The sequence below is a fragment of the Dendropsophus ebraccatus genome, chromosome 8, assembly GCF_027789765.1.
Source record: "Dendropsophus ebraccatus isolate aDenEbr1 chromosome 8, aDenEbr1.pat, whole genome shotgun sequence".
In the NCBI taxonomy this organism is placed as follows: Eukaryota; Metazoa; Chordata; class Amphibia; order Anura; family Hylidae; genus Dendropsophus; species Dendropsophus ebraccatus.
The window spans coordinates 8,300,784-8,317,993 of NC_091461.1; the positions used below are offsets into that span (position 1 = coordinate 8,300,784).

General features: G+C 48.8%; 1 protein-coding gene across 6 annotated transcripts in view; it reads right to left on the minus strand.

Moving 5' to 3' along the window:
* Positions 1–2,567: 2,567 nt before the first annotated feature.
* The window catches only part of PLEKHS1 (pleckstrin homology domain containing S1), a 33,286-nt gene continuing 18,643 nt past the window's right edge, over positions 2,568–17,210 (minus strand). For 4 of the 6 annotated variants that reach the window (XM_069979760.1, XM_069979759.1, XM_069979758.1 and 1 more), the window contains exons 2-17: positions 14,016–14,066; positions 13,526–13,590; positions 12,559–12,677; positions 12,300–12,434; positions 11,691–11,757; positions 11,556–11,609; positions 10,650–10,715; positions 9,707–9,799; positions 9,351–9,467; positions 8,867–8,968; positions 8,529–8,623; positions 6,022–6,147; positions 5,575–5,676; positions 4,838–4,973; positions 3,943–4,043; positions 2,568–3,165 (exon numbers count right to left, since the gene is read on the minus strand). In XM_069979760.1, the coding sequence (XP_069835861.1) occupies positions 3,969–4,043; positions 4,838–4,973; positions 5,575–5,676; positions 6,022–6,147; positions 8,529–8,623; positions 8,867–8,968; positions 9,351–9,467; positions 9,707–9,799; positions 10,650–10,715; positions 11,556–11,609; positions 11,691–11,757; positions 12,300–12,434; positions 12,559–12,677; positions 13,526–13,590; positions 14,016–14,046 (1,383 nt within the window). In that variant the 5' untranslated portion in view covers positions 14,047–14,066 and the 3' untranslated portion in view covers positions 2,568–3,165; positions 3,943–3,968. The remainder of the gene's footprint in view (positions 3,166–3,942; positions 4,044–4,837; positions 4,974–5,574; positions 5,677–6,021; positions 6,148–8,528; positions 8,624–8,866; positions 8,969–9,350; positions 9,468–9,706; positions 9,800–10,649; positions 10,716–11,555; positions 11,610–11,690; positions 11,758–12,299; positions 12,435–12,558; positions 12,678–13,525; positions 13,591–14,015; positions 14,067–17,210) is intronic. The other 2 variants (XM_069979757.1, XM_069979761.1) reach the window with 2 other exon arrangements.

A 17,210-nucleotide genomic window follows, 5' to 3' on the forward strand; every position in this document is an offset into this window, starting at 1 on the left:
TGGCCCTATTAAATAAGGGTGGTCGGGGAATATATCAGTAATAGGACACTGGGCCTATTACATAAGGGGTGTTGGGGAATATATCAGTAATAGGACACTGGCCCTATTACATAAGGGTGGTCGGGGAATATATCAGTAATAGGACACTGGCCCTATTAGGGGGGTCAGGGAATATATCAGTAATAGGACACTGGGCCTATTACATAAGGGTGGTCGGGGAATATATCAGTAATAGGACACTGGCCCTATTAGGGGGGTCGGGGAATATATCAGTAATGGGACACTAGCCCTATTAGGGGGGTCAGGGAATATATCAGTAATAGGACACTGGGCCTATTACATAAGGGTGGTCAGGGAATATATCAGTAATAGGACACTGGCCCTATTAGGGGGGTCGGGGAATATATCAGTAATAGGACACTGGGCCTATTACATAAGGGTGGTCGGGGAATATATCAGTAATAGGATACTGGCCCTATTAGATAAGGGTGGTCAGGGAATATATCAGTAATAGGACACTGGCCCTATTAGGGGGGTCGGGGAATATATCAGTAATAGGACACTGGCCCTATTAGATAAGGGGGGTCAGGGAATATATCAGTAATAGGACACTGGCCCTATTACATAAGGGTGGTCGGGGAATATCAGTAATAGGACACTGGCCCTATTACATAAGGGTGGTCGGGGAATATATCAGTAATAGGACACTGGGCCTATTACATAAGGGGTGTTGGGGAATATATCAGTAATAGGACACTAGCCCTATTAGGGGGGTCGGGGAATATATCAGTAATGGGACACTGGCCCTATTAGGGGGGTCAGGGAATATATCAGTAATAGGACACTGGCCCTATTAGGGGGGTCAGGGAATATATCAGTAATAGGACACTGGGCCTATTAGATAAGGGTGGTCGGGGAATATATCAGTAATAGGACACTGGCCCTCGGGGAGAGGTTGTAGTCACTATTTGGCAGTTTGTTTCTGAGCTGGAAGAGTCCATTGTGTGGGGGAGATCTGTGCTGGTCTCTCCCTGGATGCTGGATGACTGTATATGAGCAGCAGTGTAATATGAAGATATCCTGTGTAATATAGAGGAGGAGACGTAAGTAGTGTAGCAGTAACCTCAGTCCTCAGTGTGGTGTTTTTTCTCTGGGAGAAGATTGTGTGGTTTTCTTCAGTATGCTATGGCTGCAGAAAGCCGTGTGTGCTATTGCGTGCCCCCACAGTGACCTATATCACTATGTGTGACCCCCTGTATATCACTATGGCTGACCTCTATATTACAGGGATCTGGCATTGTTAGCAGTGTTTCTTAAAGTATGGTGAATATTTAGTTAGAAACAGCAGGAAAAGACCACCTGTCCCATTTAGTTTAGTGAGTTGTTCTGGACATGGAGGCTGGAGACTGGCTGAGTCCACTGCACACACAGGAGAAGCTGCTTTATATACCGTATTCCTTTATTCCCTCAGAAGTCTCCCCAGGATCATGTAGGACATTGGGGAGAAGCTGCTGAGCCAGTGTGATAAGTAACTCCCCCGGTATATGACCGGCCATTTATGAAGGAGCAGGAGTCAGAGTCGGTCCTGATAAAATTCAGGAGTCGGAGTTGGAGCTGCGGCTTACCGACTCCACAGCCCTGTAAATTTCGACTTTTACATCAGATGTGCCCTGTGTAACTTATGGGAGGAGGGAGATTAGTCGCCAGCAGAGAACAAAGGATTATACAGCGGAGCTGTGTGAAAGCTGGTATTCAGAGGTCAGTGCTGACTTCAGAGAAGATAGGCCAGTGATGTAGCTGTAAATTAACTCTTCATTGTCCTGTTTTGGTGCCTCATCTCCCTCTACCCCTCCCCTCTCCATAGAAAACCATGAAGACGGGGAAGAGCTTCAAACTGCTTTCTCATGATAAAAATGCATTTTTTCAGCTGAAAAACCCAATTACAAAGTTTCTTAAAATCGTACTATTGATTTCTGCAAAAAAAATAAAAAAAATTAAACAACAGTGACACTTTAAAAACTCGCAGTGGAATGAAAAAGCTGCTGCAAGTCTGTACAGCCATAGAAAATGACAGGAACTCACAGCGTGACACTTTAATTGCAGATCATCTTATTGCCCATTGGTTTCCATTGGGCTATCCGCAGCATTCCGTACCGTAAAAAGGACATGTCCTAGTGCGGATTGTGGTTGTGGGACGGATTACCAGTTTGTTTTTTGGCGCATGTCACATTCTTGACTTCCATAAAAAACACAGATCAAATCTAAGCAAACTAGTATTATTCCGATTTTAATGAAAATTGATGCAAATACGGATGATTTTCCACAGGTCATGGAGAGAAAATAGCGGGAGGCTTTACGGCCCAGAAAAGGCCGCCGTCAGCATAATGATAGGAATACACAGCGATGGTCCTGAGGTAAGCTGAGTTTCATCCCTGGGCGTATAGAAGGAGATCTGTATACCTAACCTTCCATTGGGATCATTGATATGTGGTAAGTGGTTGTATTGCGCCACCTAGAGGATCACCGCACACATTTCACTTTATACTGACACTTTATTGATATATATATATATATATATATATATAGGGTCTTATTTACAGTAGATACATAATATACATTGTTTAACAAGTTCATTACAATCAGGATACAGATATCTATATACCTTTTACAGATTAGTGTTATATAGCGCTCCATCCCTGCTCTATAATCCACAACATTCTCTGTATCTCTTGGCTTATAGCACTTATATCTGTGATTCTAAAACTACATGGCCTATCAACATGATGGGAGTTGTAGTTTTGGGTCAGTCTTACATGAGCTCTTCTTGATTATTGCATTCCCGTAATAGTTGTTCCTTTGTATTATAGGGCAGGACTGGGGTGGATACCTTATAACTTACATTACTACATAGAGCATACACAGGTATGTACTGGTGCTGGACGCAGACGTCCTGTACTGGATCTGTGCTCATCACATGTGATCACAGGTAGATACAATGATTTGGCCGCTACAATCGGCCTTACATACTGCTGCCGCCGTAATGGACGCAACTTCATCATAAATAAGCCGTATATACTGCACACGGTTCAGCAGCGCTTTGCTGTGTTATTTGGTGAAATCTTCCATCTATCCCAGCGTCCTGCTTACGGTGACATGAACCAATTCCTTAAAAAAAAAAAAAAAAAAAAAAGTTACATAGGATCCAAAGAGTATTGAAAGAGTCCTGTATACCAAGAGCTTTGATGTCACTTTCCCTGTATACTGAGAGCTGTGATGTCACTTTCCCTGTATACTGAGAGCTGTGATGTCACTCCCCCATATACCTGTGATGTCACTCGCCCTGTATGCTAAGAGCTGTGATGTCACTCCCCCGTATACCTGTGATGTCACTCTCCCCGTATACCTGTGATGTCACTCTCCTTGTATACTAAGAGCTGTGATGTCGTTCCCCCCCCCCCGTATACTAAGAGCTGTGATGTCGCTCCCCCCGTATACTAAGAGCTGTGATGTCGCTCCCCCCGTATACTAAGAGCTGTGATGTCGCTCCTCCCGTATACTAAGAGCTGTGATGTCACTCCCCCATATACTAAGAGCTGTGATGTCACTCCCCCGTATACTAAGAGCTGTGATGTCACTCCTGTATACTCCTGTGATGGTCGCGTTGATCTTTTTAGCTGGTGTCAACAGAAGTGACTTCCTGTCATGTGACCTTTAATCATGAATGTGTAGAGGTAAGTGGTGGTCACATGATAGGAAGTCCATGCACAGTCAGGCTGTAGATGCTGCCATGACATCTCAGAGCAAGAGGAATATGAGAAACTAAGTAAAATTGAGAAACCTCTACCGATGAAGTCAGTAGAGCACAACGTGCTGTAAATATGTTCATTATGGAGTATAGTTTTTCTTAGTCCCCCCATGAGATAATTATTTATAGGACTGTACCTGTCTTCCTGCAGGAGACGCTAGCATCATAACCCCTCACAGCTGCAACCTTCCAGATGGAAAACGGGAGCCTTCTTGTTCCGCGTCAGCACCAGGTGCACCTGGTAACGATATAATACAGCAGGTGAGTGCCGCCCCACATCTACTACATAGAGCTCAATGCAGTGTAAAGCATGGTGAGTGCCGCCCCCCAATCTTCTACATAGTGCTCAATGCAGTGTAAAGTGTGGTGAGTGCCGCCCTGCGTCTACTACATAGAGCTCAATGCAGTGTAAAGCATGGTGAGTGCCGCCCCGCATCTTCTACATAGTGCTCAATGCAGTGTAAAGCATGGTGAGTGCTGCTCCGCGTCTACTACATAGAGCTTAATGCAGTGTAAAGCATGGTGAGTGCTGCTCCGCGTCTATTACATAGAGCTCAATGCAGTGTAAAGCATGGTGAGTGCTGCTCCGCGTCTACTACATAGAGCTTAATGCAGTGTAAAGCATGGTGAGTGCCGCCCCTTGTCTACTACATAGAGCTCAATGCAGTGTAAAGCATGGTGAGTGCCGCCCTGCGTCTACTACATAGAGATCAATGCAGTGTAAAGCATGGTGAGTGCTGCACCGCGTCTACTACATAGAGCTTAATGCAGTGTAAAGCATGGTGAGTGCTGCTCCGCGTCTATTACATAGAGCTCAATGCAGTGTAAAGTGTGGTGAGTGCCGCCCTGCGTCTACTACATAGAGATCAATGCAGTGTAAAGCATGGTGAGTGCCGCCCTGCGTCTACTACATAGAGATCAATGCAGTGTAAAGCATGGTGCATAAAGCAATGTGAGTGTGAATCCATCTACTGAGCGGTCTAAGGCTATGTCAGACCATCACACACTGTCACTCATTATAGCCGATCTCACCTCATTGGAAACTGAATTACACAACAACTGGAAGAATAATTCTTTGCTTCCCGTCCGGAATCCGTTCATAGACTGAATGTAATCGCCATGATGGAACAGGCAGCCGATCTCTGCAGGACCCTTCCACTTCGAGACCCTGAGGGATGAGCATCAAACCATGTCAGGTACTACGGGCAACAGGGCTGGTACTAATATATATATATATCTATGAATCAAGATTGGTGCTAATATATATATTACCAGTACTATTGCATATTACTTAGAAGAACTATGACTGGTACTATTATGTATGTATTACCATAGACTGGTACTATTATCTATTACTATAGGAGAACTATATATACAGTCATTGACAAAAAAAAGAAAATAATTGATTGTATCAGGCAGATTTGTAATAATTACAGATGAGGCGTCACTCGGTTCTGCCACAAGAGGGCGTAAAAGTACTTCCCCTGCTGCCGTATAACAAGGCTCTCAGAGGCTACTTTTGGGTAGTGTACCCCATGGTGAGAGATCACTGACGGCTAGACATGATGGATTCAGATGAATTTTGCCCATGTGACTGACTACATGAGATTGAGAGAAGTGGGGTGGTCGCTGTGATGAGTTGCCGCTATCTGGGCCGTTCTTGCCCTTTAGTCTGTACGTTGTCTTTATATAGGAGCCCTTATATCTAGCACTGGTTGGACCGGTTCCTTCCTGTCTCACCACCCGCATACATCTCACTTAGCACCTACCACAGTTGCTCTCCGGCCTCTTGCAGTCCCAGGTACTTCTGCAGATGTTTGGTCGGCACTGTAAGATTTATCGATTCTACATCTGATTCGCTTTGTTGTTCACTGAAAAACAATCAAAGCAGAAAAGAATTCTAAATATTATTGCACATGACGACATAACAACTCCCTATTGTACTTGCTTCCCAGCAGCAGCCTGACTCTGAGCGGCACAGTACTGACACTACGGTGACACGTTTCCTTTCTGACCCCACCGCACAGAAAGGTTATCACTCAGCTTTCCTAGAGTCCTGAATACTACATTTACATCTATATGGTGAAGTAAGAATAGTGTTGCGTTACTAAGCAGGTTTGCTGTTCAGGAGTCTGGGAAAGCTGAGTAATGACGTCAGGCATGTCCCCCCACGTAGCAGTATGTCATGGGTGGAGGGGTTTCTTAGACATACTTACTACATCATTTTCAGAATGTGAGCTCTCTTCAGCTGGCTTCCCTGGGTATTGGAGTACCTGTTTATCGCTGTACCAAGGGATCTCTGTGGCGGCTTGGGCGGCAGATCAGTGACCTGGTTCATGACTCTGAAAACAACAGACATCTTATTCAGTGGGACATGGGACAGGTATGACCACACTGAGAATACAGCCTATCACTAGAGATCAGCGGTGACATCACTGAGAATACAGCCTATCCATCACTAGAGATCAGCGGTGACATCACTGAGAATACAACCTATCCATCACTAGAGATCAGCGGTGACATCACTGAGAATACAGCCTATCCATCACTAGAGATCAGAGGTGACATCACTGAGAATGCAGCCTATCCATCACTAGAGATCAGAGGTGACATCACTGAGAATACAGCCTACCCATCACTAGAGATCAGTGGTGACATCACTGAGAATACAGCCTATCCATCACTAGAGATCAGTGACATCACTGAGAATACAACCTATCCATCACTAGAGATCAGCAGTGACATCACTGAGAATACAGCCTATCCATCACTAGAGATCAGTGACATCACTGAGAATACAGCCTATCCAGCACTAGAGATCAGTGACATCACTGAGAATACAGCCTATCCATCACTAGAGATCAGCGGTGACATCACTGAGAATACAGCCTATCCATCACTAGAGATCAGCGGTGACATCACTGAGAATACAGCCTATCCATCACTAGAGATCAGCGGTGACATCACTGAGAATACAGCCTATCCATCACTAGAGATCAGCGGTGACATCACTGAGAATACAGCCTATCTATCACTAGAGATCAGCGGTGACATCACTGAGAATACAGCCTATCCATCACTAGAGATCAGCGGTGACATCACTGAGAATACAGCCTATCCAGGCCCGCTTCTGCCATGAGGCGGAATGAGCCTTCCGCCTCAGGCGGCAGAATTTGCGGTCCGGCAGGGGGCGGCATTATGTCCCCCCTGCTGTCATTTTTGTTAAGTATCACTTAACAAAAATGACAGCGGCCGCTCACCTGTCCCGTCGCCCGCGCTCTCCACATCCCGTCAGGTCCCGCGACGTCACTCTGCAGCTGTCACGGACCTCCAGGCTGTGGTGAGTGCCCGGGGTCGGTGGGGGACGCGCTGGGGTGATCGGGTCGCACGGGGCCGCCCTGCGCGACCCGATCACCCCACTCACTCACCACAGCCCGGAGGTCCGTGACAGCTGCAGGGTGACATCGCGGGACCTGACGGGATGTGGAGACAGCGGAGAGCGCGGGCCGGCTGCGGTGTGAGACAGGTGAGTGGATGGCGGTGGCGGCGGCGGGGGGACGGGGGGATTGTGCGGGGGGTCCGGAGGGATGCCGGCTATCACTCGGGGCGGCCGCCTGAGGTTTGCCTCAGGCGGCAGAAACCCTTGAATCGGCCCTGAGCCTATCCATCACTAGAGATCAGTGACATCACTAAGAATACAGCCTATCCATCACTAGAGATCAGTGACATCACTGAGAATACAGCCTATCCATCACTAGAGATCAGAGGTGACATCACTGAGAATACAGCCTATCCATCACTAGAGATCAGCAGTGACATCACTGAGAATACAGCCTATCCATCACTAGAGATCAGCGGTGACATCACTGAGAATACAGCCTATCCATCACTAGAGATCAGCGGTGACATCACTGAGAATACAGCCTATCCATCACTAGAGATCAGTGACATCACTGAGAATGCAGCCTATCCATCACTAGAGATCAGTGACATCACTGAGAATACAGCCTATCCATCACTAGAGATCAGTGACATCACTGAGAATACAGCCTATCCATCACTAGAGATCAGTGACATCACTGAGAATACAGCCTATCCATCACTAGAGATCAGCAGTGACATCACTGAGAATACAGCCTATCCATCACTAGAGATCAGCGGTGACATCACTGAGAATACAGCCTATCCATCACTAGAGATCAGTGACATCACTGAGAATACAGCCTATCCATCACTAGAGATCAGCGGTGACATCACTGAGAATACAGCCTATCCATCACTAGAGATCAGTGACATCACTAAGAATACAGCCTATCCATCACTAGAGATCAGTGACATCACTGAGAATACAGCCTATCCATCACTAGAGATCAGAGGTGACATCACTGAGAATACAGCCTATCCATCACTAGAGATCAGCGGTGACATCACTGAGAATACAGCCTATCCATCACTAGAGATCAGCGGTGACATCACTGAGAATACAGCCTATCCATCACTAGAGATCAGCAGTGACATCACTGAGAATACAGCCTATCCATCACTAGAGATCAGCGGTGACATCACTGAGAATACAGCCTATCCATCACTAGAAATCAGTGACATCACTGAGAATACAGCCTATCCATCACTAGAGATCAGCGGTGACATCACTGAGAATACAGCCTATCCATCACTAGAGATCAGCGGTGACATCCTGTGACTATGGTTGTGGGATTCTTACAGGGAAGCCATTTTCAGATAGACTTCTTCCTCCTCTGAGTCCATGTCGCTGATCTCCTCCTGTTCCACCGCTGAGTCTTGAGATTCAGACATTTTCTGTAAAGAACATACGGGAATTATCAGTACAAGCTGTCTCTGGCGCCCCCTGTCGGCAGCCGCCTGTATGGATCATATCCCAGCCAGAGCCCCCCATCTGTACACGGCTGTTTGGGGGATCTATCGCCTTGTCAGTCTATAGAGAAGGGAGACCCCCAACCTAGGGGTACACCCAGCTATAGATATATCCAAGAGGAGATGATGAAGGAAGAAGACCCGAGGCTAAAGAACAATGCTCCTTACCTTGAGTACGGATCGGGGGGTCTGATATATATGGTCCTCAGGATCGCTGTCGTAAGCCGGATCGGTCAGGTCATCACTTAGGCTGCAGCTCTCGGTTTCACCCTGAGAACCGAATAACGAAGAGTTAAACAATGGCGCAGTCACCGCCATGTTTGGAAATCCAGAATCCCACCAAGGGCAACATCTGCAAAGAGTTTGTATGTTCTCTCCCTGAGCAACAATGTAAAGTGCTGCGCAATCAGTTGGCCCTATACAAATAAAAGCGCAAATCCCCTGCAGATGCAACGCTGGGAGGCACCACTAGGGGCGCTCCCTATATATGGATTTATTATCATTGGGGATAGAATCTGTATCTGTCAGCTCCCTTCATTGGTTGCATCATGTAGCTGTGCTGGGGGTTTGGAGCTTTGTATCAGTGAAGTGTAGCAGTGACGGCTATACATGAAGCCCAGAATTTCTTATGGATTCTGGGGGTAGTGATCACCTGTAGTGAAGCAGCAGCCGAGTGTCTTCTCCCTCCTTTGGGTTGCTCGGGCTTGGCTGGTGGGATGTGGCAGCAGACGGCCAGGGTATTACTGTGCTGCCGCATGGCGGGGAGTTCCTGTAGGGAGACAGGGCATGTTTAGTCATGGCCTGCCTGAAGCCTCCATGCTGTGCACTGCAGCTCTGCCCCCCAGGTCACATGTATCACTAGTAATTCCAGCTCTAGTGTAGTCTATATTACTGTACATCACATGAGTATCCGGCCCTCCCCCATGCTGTACACTGCAGCTCGGCTTGTTCTGCTAGGCTGCTGTGGATGAGCACAAGCTCTCCTGATCTTCAGCCCCATAGACTCACCTTGTCCTGCACTAATTCTTTATAGTCAGCGAGGTTCGGTGGGTTTCCTTTGCCGCACTCGGGGTCTGTATGGGACCTCTGTCTGCTCAGATCCTGCACAGAAACATTACATACGTTATACTTGGCGATACTTCTATCATCCCTCCTGCAATGACAGCATTTCCTGGGTGTTTGTGTAATTTCTATCCTTGTGTACCATATGACGGTAGTATTTATGGTGACATTTGTACCTAGATGGTAATACTATCTGTATGCAGTATATTGACGTGACTTGCTCAGGGGATGGTGGTATAGTATATGATGCATATATACAATAGTAAACCTTAATTAAAGGGATAGTTCAACAATGTTTTTTTCTTTCAGATCAACTGGTGCCAGAAAGTGCCAGAGATTTGTAATTTACTTGTATTAAAATATCTCAAGTCATCCAGCAATTATCAGCTGCTGTATGTCCTGCAGCAATTGGTGTATTCTCTCCAGTCTGACACAGTGCTCTCTGCTGCCACCTCTGTCCATGTCAGGAACTGTCCAGAGCAGCAGCAAATCCCCATAGAAAACCTCTCCTGCTCTGGACAGTTCCTGACATGGACAGAGGTGGCAGCAGAGAGCACTGTGTCAGACTGGAGAGAATACACCACTTCCTGCAGGACATACAGCAAAAATCCTGACTTCAATGGGCAGCCCAAACGATCTAAGGATCGCTGCTCCCCGCTCGCTGTCTGGGCAGCAAGCAGGGAACAATGGAGAAGCAAGCGCTGATCTGACAGGTTGGTGCTCGCTTCCCCTGGATTATCGTGTCGTGTAATACGGCGTTAAGTTTAGCGCTGGCCCTGTAACCCTGAGCGTTTATACACAACATGCCCCCTGCAGGTCATTGAGTGACTGGCACTTTGGATCACAGCTCATCTGAGTCCCGCAGAGGTGTTGTTACTTTGTGTCTTACCTCGACTAACATGGTTTCAGTGCGGGGATAATCCACAGGATAGGATTTGGGCCGCATCGCTTCATCCTGACATAATAAATTAAATAGAAAGTGTTGAGATGTTTAATGTACAGAATCAGTACAGGTGACTATAGATGTTAATGGTCACCCCTCCCTTTCGTGTGATGGCCAATAGGATTCCTAACAGATTTGTAAATCATTTCTTTTACCAAAAAATGACTATTTGCCTCCACAAAACAGTCTTGGCCACTAGGTGTCTCACTTCTCTATAGTCTGCTGATCTCTCCCTGTTGTCTGGGGAAATCTGTCTCTAGTAACACCTAGATCAAGACAGAACACAAGAAATAGGGGCAGAGCTTAGCATCTGCTATATGCAGAAGAGGGAGAGCCTAAACTGTGCACCTGATGGCTGAGCCAGTCTGTCTGCAGGAGATGATCACCACTGGGCCTTAAAGGTAAATCAATGCTTCCCTTTTATCTCTGACCACTCGCATGATAGAAATTCCGTCAAACCTGACAATTTTAGCAGGATTGAGTGCTGTCTAATGTGTATGGGTGCCTCACGATTCTTCCCCAACTGATGCACAATCCCTTTATTTTTCCTAGAAACAGGCATCCCCTTCTCTCTCAATAGAAAACACATGCGCACTCAGTCAAGTCAAGCATGCATTTGTGTGCGGGGATTGGGACCAATAGCTGTTGATTAAATGAGCATTTGGCCAAGAGATATTGAAGGTATATAGCTTTACTCTCTTATACTGTCTATAGTTATCAAGAGGACAAGAGACAAATGGTGGATCTGACTACACAGGCTTTATTTGTAGTCTGTTTCCATGGAGACATATAGGAGCGTATACAGAAAATGATAAGAGAGAGAAGTGTTTGGCATGTAGGGGAGAGCCTTACCCCACTCTCTGCCACTCTCTGCAGGTTTGGAGATGGATTGGTCGGTCCTTCAATCTAAAGCAATAATATATAGTGTTACATACAGTATACAGCACGTGGAGCGGGACACAGACGTCACAATGGACGATCACTTACTGTAAGTTTTCTGTGGGCGTTTACCCAGGCCTCTGTTATACAGTTCTTCCACTCCGCAATGTTTTCCCTGGGTGAGAAACAAGGAACAAGCCATGAGATACGAAACCAAGTTTCCTGCCGATGTGCGTAGGAGGCACCATTACAGATAGTTGTGGTACTTAGGCTGGGTGCAGACCCACAGGCCCCATGTTTCCTTAAGAAACAGCGCCACTCTTGTCCTCAGGTTGTGTCTGGTATTGCGGTTCAGTTCTTTTGAAGTGAATGGAGCTGAGTTGTAATACCGCACACAACCTGAAGGCGAGTGTGGCACTGTTTTTGCATAAAAACCACTCTATAGTATCCGCCCTGGACCCTGGTGTGTCCCTGCCTGTAGAAGACCCCAGTACTATAAATGAGTGGGGGTCCGGGTGCACCGTAGTGCCTCCTGCTTCCAGAGCCGCCATGTGCTTGCTCGCGTGTGTTTGCACAGTTATCACACTAGGTGTGTGTGCGGTGCCGGCCGGACTCTGGGTAAAGTCCTGCAGATAACCCGGCTATAAATAGTATTATATGTGATAAGGGGGAGAATGATGCCATGACACCCGGTAGTAGAGACCCCCCAGGACTTACTCGCTGTCGTCCACCAGGAAGTAGTCGCGTTTGTCCGTCTTTATACACAGGACGTTGTTGGGGCTGTGGTTGAAGAGACGGGTGATGGTGGCGATCCTGTCCATTGTGCTGGATCCCACTTCTATGGATTTTACACTGTAACGGAGGTTTATACGTTATATACTGGGCACTAGAGAGGAGCGGATTACCCACAATCCATTTCAGGAGTATCTGGGCGTCCATACCGCGGCGGTGGAATCCTCTCATGGCTGACACTTACTCGTTCATGTTAATCTCCCCCCTCCAGTCCTCGGACACGCCGTCATACGCGTAGTATCTCAGGAAGTAGGTGCCCAGACCCGTTTTGCACAGCTTCAGTAGTCGCCCTTTCCATGAAGCCTGAAATATGAAACAACACGATAAAATGGACGGACGCCGAGCGCCGTAAAGGAGATCTCCAGCACTGGAGCAGGAAGAGTGAATGGAAACAGTCTTGTATCTGGAGTCTGGAAAATTAAAGGGGTATTTGACTCAAACATAACTTTTGATATGTAGCTGCCCATGGTGAGACTAACAATTCCTTCCATACTTGTTATTATCTATTCAGTCTCCTTCCCCCAGTTCTCAGCTGCTGCTTTCTGCTGAAGACACAAAAATCTGTGTGTCAGCATTTCTCTCCCCCTCCCTTCTGAGACAGGTGAAATAAACATTTCTCTGGCAGGCTGTATCTGCAACATTGTAGCTTCTTTGTAATGCTGGGAGGGATAATCACAGTGAGTTCATCAGCAACTTGACTTCAGAATAACCTTCCCAGCATTACAAAGAAGCTATAATGTTGCAGATAGTGTCTGCCAGGGACTTGTTTACATCAGCTGTCTCAGAAGGGAGGGGGAGACAGAGAGAAAAGCTCACACACCGATTTTTTGTGTCTTCAGCAGAAAGCAGTAGCTGAGAACTGGGGGAAGGAGACTGAATAAATAATAACAAGTATGGAAGGAATTGTTAGTCCCACCATGGGCAGCAACATATCAAAACTGTGTGAGTGGAATACCCCTTTAAGCTTACATATGGGTTAGCTGTACAGATACAATAGATATAGCTCGGCTCTAGCGTCGCGATTGGCTGTGCCGGCCACATAAATGATCTTCATCAGACTTCTATCCTGCAATATACAACATATATATATATATATATATATATATATATATATATATATATATATATATATATGAGACAGAGGACCTTACCCTTTTATTGAATATGTAAGATGGCGGGGATTTGGTGAGACATCCTTGCTTTATGATCTGCTCATCTGCAAAGAAATCACATTGGATGAAGTTCAGAGATGATGGGAGTGCTGATACATTGAGGTACATTGTGATACATGAGATTGTGAGATTAGCCCCTGGGCCTATGGTCTATGGGATTACCTGATAGTTACAGTACATTGTCTGTGAGACTAACATATGGCGCATACATAGAGCGGAGTGACGGGGTGAGGCAGGAGGAAGCGACAGAACAGAATCACATTATCTGTGCAAATACAGCAAAGTTACTGTTCACACTGGCAGAACTCGTCCTGTGACCTTGGCAGTCACACTTCTATAGTCAGCAATGAGACTGTGCCCCCCGACCTGCAGCCCTGTATAACCGGCTGATAGCCCAGACCCCACATCTATCTATCTATCATCCTCATACATTATACTGCAGCAGGTGGCTGGGTCTGATTCCTCTTACCTGTCTCCAGGCTTCTTCTCTTAGGTGCCATTGTGAACCAGCTTCTTCTGGCTGCAAAGAAAGAATGTAATCGGTTATGGGAGGCTGGAACCAGTCCTAGAAATCAGGGCGTAACTAGGAGGAACGCTGAGGTAGCAGAGGTGTCTGGTCCCCAGGGTGTAAGGATAGGGGTGCACAGGTGTCTGGTCCCCGGGGTGTAAGGATAGGGGTGCAGAGGTGTCTGGTCCCCGGGGTGTAAGGATAGGGGTGCACAGGTGTCTGGTCCTGGGGGTGTAAGGATAGGGGTGCAGAGGTGTCTGGTCCCCGGGGTGTAAGGATAGGGGTGCACAGGTGTCTGGTCCCCGGGGTGTAAGGATAGGGGTGCAGAGGTGTCTGGTCCCCGGGGTGTAAGGATAGGGGTGCAGAGGTGTCTGGTCCCCGGGGTGTAAGGATAGGGGTGCACAGGTGTCTGGTCCCCGGGGTGTAAGGATAGGGGTGCAGAGGTGTCTGGTCCCCGGGGTGTAAGGATAGGGGTGCAGAGGTGTCTGGTCCCCGGGGTGTAAGGATAGGGGTGCACAGGTGTCTGGTCCCCGGGGTGTAAGGAAAGGGGTGCAGAGGTGTCTGGTCCCCGGGGTGTAAGGATAGGGGTGCACAGGTGTCTGGTCCCCGGGGTGTAAGGATAGGGGTGCACAGGTGTCTGGTCCCCGGGGTGTAAGGATAGGGGTGCAGAGGTGTCTGGTCCCCGGGGTGTAAGGATAGGGGTGCACAGGTGTCTGGTCCCCGGGGTGTAAGGATAGGGGTGCACAGGTGTCTGGTCCCCAGGGTGTAAGGATAGGGGTGCACAGGTGTCTGGTCCCCAGGGTGTAAGGATAGGGGTGCACAGGTGTCTGGTCCCCAGGGTGTAAGGATAGGGGTGCACAGGTGTCTGGTCCCTGGGGTGTAAGGATAGGGGTGCACAGGTGTCTGGTCCCCGGGGTGTAAGGATAGGGGTGCACAGGTGTCTGGTCCCCAGGGTGTAAGGATAGGGGTGCACAGGTGTCTGGTCCCCAGGGTGTAAGGATAGGGGTGCACAGGTGTCTGGTCCCCAGGGTGTAAGGATAGGGGTGCACAGGTGTCTGGTCCCTGGGGTGTAAGGATAGGGGTGCACAGGTGTCTGGTCCCCAGGGTGTAAGGATAGGGGTGCACAGGTGTCTGGTCCCCAGGGTGTAAGGATAGGGGTGCAGAGGTGTCTGGTCCCCAGGGTGTAAGGATAGGGGTGCACAGGTGTCTGGTCCCCAGGGTGTAAGGATAGGGGTGCACAGGTGTCTGGTCCCAGGGGTGTAAGGATAGGGGTGCAGAGGTGTCTGGTCCCCGGGGTGTAAGGATAGGGGTGCACAGGTGTCTGGTCCCCAGGGTGTAAGGATAGGGGTGCACAGGTGTCTGGTCCCTGGGGTGTAAGGATAGGGGTGCACAGGTGTCTGGTCCCTGGGGTGTAAGGATAGGGGTGCACAGGTGTCTGGTCCCCAGGGTGTAAGGATAGGGGTGCAGAGGTGTCTGGTCCCCGGGGTGTAAGGATAGGGGTGCACAGGTGTCTGGTCCCCAGATTGTAAGGATAGGGGTGCAGAGGTGTCTGGTCCCCAGGTTGTAAGGATAGGGGTGCACAGGTGTCTGGTCCCCGGGGTGTAAGGATAGGGGTGCAGAGGTGTCTGGTCCCCAGGGTGTAAGGATAGGGGTGCACAGGTGTCTGGTCCCCAGGGTGTAAGGATAGGGGTGCACAGGTGTCTGGTCCCCAGGGTGTAAGGATAGGGGTGCAGAGGTGTCTGGTCCCCAGGTTGTAAGGATAGGGGTGCACAGGTGTCTGGTCCCCGGGGTGTAAGGATAGGGGTGCAGAGGTGTCTGGTCCCCAGGGTGTAAGGATAGGGGTGCACAGGTGTCTGGTCCCCAGGGTGTAAGGATAGGGGTGCACAGGTGTCTGGTCCCCAGGGTGTAAGGATAGGGGTGCACAGGTGTCTGGTCCCCAGGGTGTAAGGATAGGGGTGCACAGGTGTCTGGTCCCCAGGGTGTAAGGATAGGGGTGCACAGGTGTCTGGTCCCAGGGGTGTAAGGATAGGGGTGCAGAGGTGTCTGGTCCCCGGGGTGTAAGGATAGGGGTGCACAGGTGTCTGGTCCCCAGGGTGTAAGGATAGGGGTGCACAGGTGTCTGGTCCCTGGGGTGTAAGGATAGGGGTGCACAGGTGTCTGGTCCCTGGGGTGTAAGGATGGGGGTGCACAGGTGTCTGGTCCCCAGATTGTAAGGATAGGGGTGCAGAGGTGTCTGGTCCCCAGGTTGTAAGGATAGGGGTGCACAGGTGTCTGGTCCCCGGGGTGTAAGGATAGGGGTGCAGAGGTGTCTGGTCCCCAGGGTGTAAGGATAGGGGTGCAGAGGTGTCTGGTCCCAGGGGTGTAAGGATAGGGGTGCAGAGGTGTCTGGTCCCCGGGGTGTAAGGATAGGGGTGCAGAGGTGTCTGGTCCCCGGGGTGTAAGGATAGGGGTGCAGAGGTGTCTGGTCCCCGGGGTGTAAGAATAGGGGTGCAGAGGTGTCTGGTCCCCGGGGTGTAAGAATAGGGGTGCACAGGTGTCTGGTCCCCGGGGTGTAAGGATAGGGGTGCAGAGGTGTCTGGTCCCCGGGGTGTAAGGATAGGGGTGCAGAGGTGTCTGGTCCCCGGGGTGTAAGAATAGGGGTGCAGAGGTGTCTGGTCCCCGGGGTGTGAGAATAGGGGTGCAGAGGTGTCTGGTCCCCAGGGTGTAAGAATAGGGGTGCAGAGGTAGCAGTGGTGCCTGTTTTGTGCTAAAACTTTCGTGAACTTTCCCCTCCGCTGACAGCTGTTAAACCAGTCAAGTCACTTGTCACCCAAGCCAAAAATGGCTGCCCTGAGCGGAGATGTGCAACAAACAAAGATACTCTGTGCTGCTGGGACCCTGCTTCTTTCACTAAGTAATGCTCAGTCTGTGACCCCTCCCCCCAAAGGATTGGTACACTCTGCTAAAATACTCTGTGCTGCTCTGTCCTGATCGCCACCTGTATCTACTATCACCGGCTTTTTCCAGCCTAAAGAGCAAATTCTTGCATTTTTTGTGTTGTTCAAACTAATGGACACAGCCATAGTACACTATAATGGAGCACTACAACCCCCAGCATGACCTGACCACTGGACACAGCCATAATACACTATAATAGAGCACTACAACCCCCAGCAT